Raw genomic sequence first — 8,652 nt, forward strand, 5'->3', positions numbered from 1 at the left:
TTAAAAAAATGGTTGCGAATTAATTCTTCCCAAAATCACCAAAATTTCACCAGTTCAATTTTTTGCAGATTAAAAAATGTTCATGCATTTCAGAAAATGTGCGTAAATTTAAAAAATTGCTCCAAATTTTTTTAAAAATTGTTTCCGATTCAAAAACTATTCACACGTTACCAAAAAATGCTCAAAATTCCAAAAAAAATGTTCACGGATTTGTTAAAAAGTTCACATATTTGAAAAAATGTTCAGGATGTCAAAAGCAAATGTTCACAATTTCGAAAAAAGTTCATGATTTCAGAAAATGTTCCTAGATTAAAATGTTCACAATTTCAAAAAATGTTAATGATTTCATAAAATGTTCCTATAGATTAAAATGTTCACAATTTCAAAATATGTTCGCGATTTCAAAAAATATTAAATGTTGACGAGTTCAAAAAATGTTCAAAATTGCAAGATGTTCGCCATTTTGTAATCGGAGTATTTAAGAAGGGCATTAACCACCAAAAGTACATTTATCTTGGCATTATTAAGAACTAAGAGACAAGACACCCTGGAAGATTAGCCATGCATGCAAGCCAAATCCAACCACCGAGCTCAACCACCGGAAGTTTTTGCGTTTTAATCACTCTCCGAGCTTCCATCTGAACCAGCAAAATCAATGCAAGTACTACTGCCACCGCCATACGCTTGGCTGCTAGGGTGAACAACGGTTGGCTTGAAGCCTTCACAGCCATAGCAATGCCCTAGAAAACAGACACACACACACACAAAAAAAAAAAAGAGTCAGACAAATATTATAACACGAATAAACAAAATAGATTGCAGCTAACGCAAACCTTACGATTATTACATGCTACTAGATCTGAAGATATAGATAGCATGCATATAACTAACTGGAAGCCTCAAAGCAGGTTTCAGCATCTAAAAAATGCCACTTTTGCTTAGTTGCTTCTTCATGTATATTTACATCCATTAAGCAGCATGGCATATGATCTAGAGGAATAACTGACAGTTTCAACAAATGTTCATATTATTTGCAGGATTGTTCAACTGCGAAAGGTGACACCAACTACTCCCTCCGTTCCTAAATATTTGTCTTTTTATGATTTCAAATGGACTACCACATACGGACGTATATAGACATATTTTAGAGTGTAGATTCATTCATTTTTTTCCGTATGTAGTCACTTGTTGAAATCTCTAGAAAGACAAATATTTAGGAACGGAGGGAGTATGTAGCAGGAAGGGCATGCAACAATCTCTCTGGCAAGTACGTACCATTGTCATGTTCTCCAACGATACAGCACAGGACCACATCCTTGTCGCCATGGAAAGCAGAGTTGACCTCAGAGAAGAAGAGCTTGGTGTTGTCTGCATCAGCAGAATGACGATGATCCTCTGCTTGCTTAGCCGTGAAGTTGTAATGGATGCAGCCCCCTCCAAACTCCCAAAACTCACGGATCACTGGCACCTCCACCAGCTCAAACTGAAATAACAAGATGGAAAAGTACAGTTACAATAGAGCACTGGGTTAACACACAATACGCACACACACACACACACACACACTCTTACGAGAGAGGGAGAGAGGGGAGACCTTGGTGTTGTTTGCTCTGTTGTACTTACGCAGGGCTACCTTTGCATGGTGCCGCCCAGTCTTTTGCCTAAACGCGACTCTCTTCTCACGGAGTGCATTCCTTACTTCGGGAGGTTTCCTCTGCCTCGGTAAACACTCCTCTTCCTCACCGAAATCAGAGCCGTACTCCCCATAATCGGGTTCAGGGAAAGTGAACTGAAACCTAAATCCATGTTCCTCCATGTTGATACCTTCAGGAGCGCTCCTCTCCTTGGAAGCACAGGCAGCTCGGCTCCTGATGCATGGGGTACTCCTGTCCTTGGAAGCCCACCCAGCCCGACTCCTAATGCATCGACAAATTATGATCATGTCATAGAAATGAGCAAAGACAATATAGCACGCTCTACCACTCAAAAATAAAGTTACCAGTATCGGTTTTCCATTTTTACTTTTATGAAGTGTGGTGTGTCTCTCTGAGAGATGCGTGCAGAGTTTGTTAGAAACCGGTTACAGGAGATCAAAAACTTGAATAGTCAATCTCAAATTCGGATTTGACATTGTGAATTAAACAGGTGCCAGGCGTGGATGACAGCTGCTACTGTCAACCAGAGCTTGCGAGCGGCTGTTATATTATTATTATTATTTTCCGGAACGAATAGGTTCAGTACAATTCTTAGCCCGTGATCCATGCAGCTAGCAGCGAAGAAGAAAAATACAAGTAACCATGAAAAAAGTACTAGTTTGCAATGGAATGGAATGGCTTGATACTGGCAACCTGAGGGGATTTAAGTTAGCGAAGCCGCAAGGCCGCAATCACATTTCAACATACCCAAAATGATAACACACACACACACACACACAGAGAGAGAGAGAGAGAGAGAGAGAGTCTTTCTTTTTCTTTTACCTTGCGTACCTCCCCCTGGAAGCAGCGGATGAGACTGCAGGTTGAGCAGGGTGGCGCTGCTTTGGCTCCTCTGGCAAATTCTCCTTGTGCCTGAACCACAACATGCAAATAATTCAGAATTACTAGAGTGAACAACGGAAGCAGAGACGTCCGCACAATCTATGAGCCCAATGATTAATTCTACTCTCGCAAAATTTGACTCGGACACGTGTTAGTGGAATTCGAAACGAATCGAATCGAATCGAAGCAGACAGGAGGACGAGACGTACTGGGTCTGGGAGGGCGGCTCCGAGAGCTTGGGCAGCGGGCCAAGGGGCGGCGGCAGGCGCCTTGGGGGGACGGCGAGGGGGCGGTTCAGAAACTGCAGGATGCGCCTGTCGGCGCCGCCTTGCCCTTGCGAGCCTCCCGCTGCGCACTTGTCCAGATCGAGCTGCGACCAGCAGGGTTGCGGGCCCTTCCCCCAGCGGTCGTAGGCGGTCGGCTCCCGGAGAGGAGAGTGGAACGGGACGAAGCAGTCGTCCACCGACATGGCGGGGTGGCGCCGCCGGAGACGGAGACGGAGACGGCGGACGGACGGACGAACGAGGGTTGGTTTAATTGGGTAATTTGGGGGAACGATTTTTTTTTTCGAGCAACCGGCCTTTTCATTAAGAAGAAGAGAATTTGGGGGAACGATGGGGAGCCGAGAGACACCTTTTATTTTCACCACAAAGTCCGATTACAAGTCTTCTCGGGTACTATTTCGTAAATACTCCCAGTCCCAGTATTATAAAGTTAGTATGTATTGTACTAAGCTCGAGACGCTTATTTTGGGACAGGGAGGAAGTATAGGATTTAGAAACGGAGGGAGTGCTATTTTTTTTCTACAAATTTATTATTTAAGAGCCCTTGTGATTACTAAGTCTACTGAAAACCAGTTGATTAGGAAGACATCGGAATCAGATGTAATGACAAGTTGTTTTCTGTATTCAGTAGTACTAATAGACCTTACATTTTTGAAATATAATAACCCGCAAGTATGGACACCCTTACTGTTTGGAAAAATTTTCATACAAGGTTTGAAACATTGGAACATAAAGTATAATGTAGTGCTCACCCGGGAATATTTCACTTTTCTCGGTTGGCTTCACAAGAGGAGCTTGTTGCTTTAGGCTTCAAAAGGAGCTTGTTTGGTGTGCGGCGATGCCCTAACTAGGCGCACCATCAACAATAGGTTTTCTGGTGGAAGGAAACCAAGAAAAAAGGCGCAAGTTGAGGAGAACGATGAGGGATAAGATAGGAAGGGGGGAAAAGGCTACAATAAATAAGTGGTGGTTGGGAGGAGAAAGAAAGAAAGAAGGAGTTCATCACGGAGTAAATGGACATATGTGGAGAAGCGGTAGGGAATATTTACATTTTAGATGAGGCAAATACTTAGTTTTTGGGGAAAAGATTCCGCTGATTTACGAAAAAAGGTTCATGCATGTTGGCATGGTTTTTGTTTCATTTGGTCTCTTGTTATACATGGTTTGTGGTATGTTCATGAAGATCCTACCGCGAGGTTGATCCGTTTAGATGGTCTCTTGTTTTATTTATTATCTGTAAACCGCTCCGTTCGGTAGTGGTGTTAGGTTTTGTCTGGTCAATAATATATATATGGTCATATGTAACATTTGATGTAAAGGCGGAGGGTCGTCCCCAGTTTTCTCAAAAAAAAAAAAAATCAGAGGTGGGTTTAGAAAGTGGTGGATGGTTAGAGACACTATATGGTTAAAAAAATCATATAGTTATATAGTTCGTGACGCCATTTCAGTATCTAGACTAGACTTACCGGCGCAAAAAGTGAATTTGGATCCAGGACTACAACGAGCAATGTGTTTATTTTCTTGAATGGCACCTTTAAGAAGCCAGTTCCAGAACTTGTACATGCGGATGTGGACGATGTATGTATAAATTCCTACTCCCTCCGTCCAGAAATAAGTAATTCGCCATGTTACTTGAATTTGAATTAAAACCACGTCGCTTGTTTTCAGACGGAGGGGATATAAATTCTATCTCGATCCGTGGGCTACAGAAAAAAAGACGAATGTGTGGGTGAAAATGGATCTGCTTTATTTGTTTTCCTTTACAGACCGATAAATTTTGACTTGTTTCTGTGAATTTTAGGAACACAATATCGAATCATGTTAGAACAGGAGTAAACATAAATTTTGTGTTTTTGAAAATGTGGGGTGCGGTGCGGGTCGGTAGAAAGAGAAACCGCGCGCACTTGTATCCCGAACATCTCGCAATCCACAGACATAAAAACTGCCTACTCACCCAGCTGATGGGTTATAAGAGTGGGCAAAAAGAGTTGGTATATATTATATTCCCTCCGTCCTTAAAAAAAAATGTCTTACATTATGGGACGGACGGACGGACGGACGGAGGGAGTAGAAAGAAAAAGGAAACTGCATTGCGGTTGGAGGAGCAAAAAGGAACTTACGACGAATCTCGCGGCTGATCCGCCATGGTCGACTGATTCCCCGATTGTGTATGTACTCCCTCCGGTACTTTTTACTCTGCACATTGGTTTTGCCGAAAGTCAAACTTTGCTAAGTTTGATCAAATTTATATTAAAAATTATTAGCATCTATAATATTTAATAAATATAATATGAAAATATATTCCAAGATGAATCTAATGATATTGATGTTGTTATGTGAATGTCTATAATTTTTTATATAAACTTGGTCAAAGTTGGATGAGATTAACTTCAGACAAACCTAATATACAGAGTAAAAAGGACCGAAGCGACTACTCGCAGTTCTTCTTTCTAATCTGAAGGAAGAGGTGAGATTCGTCTCATTGGTAGGTCAGAACAGATCAATAGGTATAGGCATATATATATATAAAAGCGGCCTCCTAGTCTAGTAGGCTCCAAGACGGATGCGGTTTCCGATTCGTGCGCTCCCTCTTGTATCTACGGGAGTAAATACAGCTGTTTCCGTTTGTATCGGGGGTGGCTTACACCCAGGAGCCCGGCCTCATCCATCATGTTACTAGAAGATTGCAACGGAGCCACATTAGTTTTAAGAGTTTAATATTACGACATTGGTGATTTTTTTTACCATCGAATTCTCACACACACTCTCCCCCCTCTCTCTTCCTCACTCTCTCTCCCTCTCTCTCTCTAACACACACATAGCATATACTCCCCGTCAATAAGACTTACTCAATTGACAATAATGTGTGGATTTGTGGTGAGCTTGACTGAACTAATGGATAGTCTGATATATTCTCCAATCATTTAACAATGAAATTTTGGAAATGGGAAGATTATGTAACACCTCAAGTCGTTAGCTACAGTGACCTCCCCCTAATGATGCCATGTCATCAGGCTTGCTAAGCCAAACTGCCACTTGATAAAAACCAAAGCCCAATTTAAATTTAAAATAAAGTCAAAGAAATTATTTCGTCAAACTGTAAAACTAAAATGTTCACCATATTCTATTAATTAAATCTTGTCAAATTAATAAGAAGTCCAACAGTAGTTAAAATAACCAATTAAATATAAACCTAATTTTATATATTTCTTTTTCGCCCTAAACTTTTTGTGCCACCTAAAAATATTGTGCTCGAATTGTGTGCATAGTTTCACAATTAACAGAATCCATTTAATTGATATAAGAATAAATATAAAACAGTGTTAAAAAGGAGAAATAGATTAGAATACATTAAAAACCAAAAGGACGATGAAAAAGGGGATTCCCCCTACCCCGAGGCCTTGCCACCGAACTGGCCCAGTGGTCCAGTCTCCGTACGGTCGTCTTCTCCTGTTCCCCGAGCCCGTCGCTACAGAGCCGGGCTCCCGCCCGACCACCTCGCCGGCATCGAAGGGGAATGGATAAGGGTGACGCCCTGCCCCCCTGCCCCATGGCCTCACTCCTCCTCGACGCCCCCTCCCAGATCCACTTCTCCTCCTCGCTCGCTTGATCCCGGTGATCTGGACGAAGTCAGATGCCATGGCCACCATGACCGACCCCGTCCACACGGCCACTGCCCTCCCTGCTGGCTAGGAGCTTGTCAAGGAGCTCTGAATGCCTCCGCTACTTCGTCTGCGCCAATGAGATCAAGTCCAGCACCCCCAAATCGACGTTGTTTCCGTCTTTCTCAACCTTCGGCCACCGCGACATTGTCGTTCGATCCGCGCCGCCCTGAGCTCCCCTGTCTTCCCCTACGGTGCCATTGACACCGCTGTGATCTCCTCTTGCCTTTCCCCAATTTCCCCTCTCGTTTGCTCTCGTTAGGTATTTCGCCGTGGCCGAGAACCGCCGTCCACCATGGCCATTGCAGGGGTAGCCATTGAGCTCCTTGGATTGACCCCGTGGCACATGCCCGCTCCTATGCGTGCCCATGCCCGAGCCTTCAGCTTTTCTTCCGTGCCCGCGGGGCCACTCCCTCTCTGGCTCTCCATGCCCACGCACGTGCCACACCGCGTCCGTCGCACCCGTCGTTGCCATCACGCTCACCACAGCCACCGCACCACTGTGCCCCGCACGACGCATACCCTGGCTGCGCGTCACCCTCCCGCTGTCGCGCCCCTGCCTCGCGCCGCCTCTTGTCGCGGCCATCTTCTGCCGGCCGCCCCCTCAGCCACGCCAGCCGCATCTCTGCCCTCCATTGTCGGCCGCTCGCCTCGCCCGCTGCATGCTTCTTCCTGCTGCTATGCGCTGCTCTACCACTGGTACGCTGTTGTCCCATGCCCTCGACACCGCCGTGGACAAACATGGAGGAGGTATTGTCGATGGAGTACAAGGAGGAGGTGGCAGAGAAGGTGTGGAGAGGCAAGAGGTCTAGGGTGGCGTCAGCTGGCTGTGGTGGTGGTGATTATGCGAGAAGGAGCCAGAGCGGAAGGAGAGGTCACAATTGGAAAGAATCGCAAAAAAATCATAACCCGGAGATCTCATTCCAAAAAAAATGCTAATATCACATAGGAAATATTGGATGTTATCAAGGAAAGGTAAAAATTTAGGAAAGTTAGGATTTTGAACTGATTTCTATGCAAATGGGTTTTTATTGTTTGGTAACATGATATCAATACCTGACCATTTGTGACGTGTCTGATTAGGAAAGTTTGCAAATGTTAAGAAACTATTTATTGGGAGGAAAGTTTGTGATGTGTCTGTTATTTGTTTCCTAAAACAAATTTCACTAATGAGAGAAATCGATTGATTTAGATAAGTTGGGAAAGTTAGATTCAAATCTATTATTTGTTCCTTAAAAATTTGTTATTTGTTTCCTAAGACAAATTGAACCAATAAAAGGAATCGATTGATATGCATAATTTAAGGAATTTAGATCCGTGATTTGTTATACGTTAGGAAAGTCCTGGTTGTAACAAAGAGTGGAGAGAAAAATAAACCGATGGACCAGGATGGGAGGGGGTGGTGGGAGGAGAGACGAAAATAAACCAGTAAAAATAAATCGTGAAGACTATTCACCAACTGCTCCATTAGGAGTAGAGAAACATATATGTGCATGTATCTGTTAGGATAATCTCCTACCGGCCCCGCCTCTAGTTTCCTTGTATAGATGAGGCTGAGGGCTGCCCTTGTACCCTTATATACATGCACCATGCACCCGATCAATATATCGAGAGTTGCATTGCCTTCAACATGGTATCGTTTTTTTATCCAACCATAGCTTCCGCTCCTAGCCGCTGCCGTCGCAGCTCCTAGCCACCGCCGTCGCAGCTCCTCGCCGCCGCCGCCACCATCCACCCGCGCCGCCGCTGCACCCTCACCCGCCGCCGCGCGTGCCTCCCCACCCCGATCCCTCTTTCCCTCCCTCCCGAGCCGCCTCCCTCCCAAGCCGCCTCCCTCCCGATCGCCCTCACCACCACCCGTGCTGCCACCCCTTCCCTCGGTCGCCCCTGCGCCCACGGCCTCTCCTCACTCCGCCGCCTCCCTCCCCTCCAACCCCTTCGAGGACCCGGCCCCTCCTCCCGTAGAGGTCGTCCGCGATCTGGACATCTTTGCCCGCGTCCCCGTCGTGCTCGACTATGCCACCTCCACCTATTATGCCTGGAAAACCTACTTCTCCCTCATCTTCCGCGAGTACCACCTCATCGATCACGTCGATGGCTCATTTCGCTGATTTGGGTTCGAGCTTATCAGGTTGAAACTTTTTCACATAAGCATCGCAACCCCAAACT

The 8,652-nt window shown here is 45.0% G+C and overlaps 1 protein-coding gene across 1 annotated transcript; it reads right to left on the bottom strand.

Annotated features, from left to right (window-relative positions):
- Positions 1-418: 418 nt before the first annotated feature.
- On the bottom strand, positions 419-3,126 carry LOC119306956. Its single transcript, XM_037583025.1, has 5 exons — positions 2,747-3,126; positions 2,478-2,567; positions 1,595-1,916; positions 1,276-1,483; positions 419-740 (listed from the first exon to the last, which is right to left on the bottom strand). Exons 1-5 carry the CDS (start codon positions 3,004-3,006, stop codon positions 616-618), a joined length of 1,005 nt encoding a protein of 334 aa, XP_037438922.1. The 5' UTR covers positions 3,007-3,126; the 3' UTR covers positions 419-615.
- Between the last annotated feature and the right edge of the window lie 5,526 nt (positions 3,127-8,652).

The sequence above is a fragment of the Triticum dicoccoides genome, chromosome 5B (assembly GCF_002162155.2).
Source record: "Triticum dicoccoides isolate Atlit2015 ecotype Zavitan chromosome 5B, WEW_v2.0, whole genome shotgun sequence".
NCBI lineage: Eukaryota > Viridiplantae > Streptophyta > Magnoliopsida > Poales > Poaceae > Triticum > Triticum dicoccoides.

Bases quoted from the DNA above. Each gene is read 5' to 3' on its own strand.
- LOC119306956 (XM_037583025.1), bottom strand. From the start codon at position 3,006: ATGTCGGTGGACGACTGCTTCGTCCCGTTCCACTCTCCTCTCCGGGAG. The intron at 2,568-2,746 runs GTACGTCTCGTC...GTTGTGGTTCAG, and splicing joins GAGCCGCCCTCCCAGACCCA to GCACAAGGAGAATTTGCCAG. The intron at 741-1,275 runs GTACGTACTTGC...TCTGTTTTCTAG, and splicing joins CGTTGGAGAACATGACAATG to GGCATTGCTATGGCTGTGAA.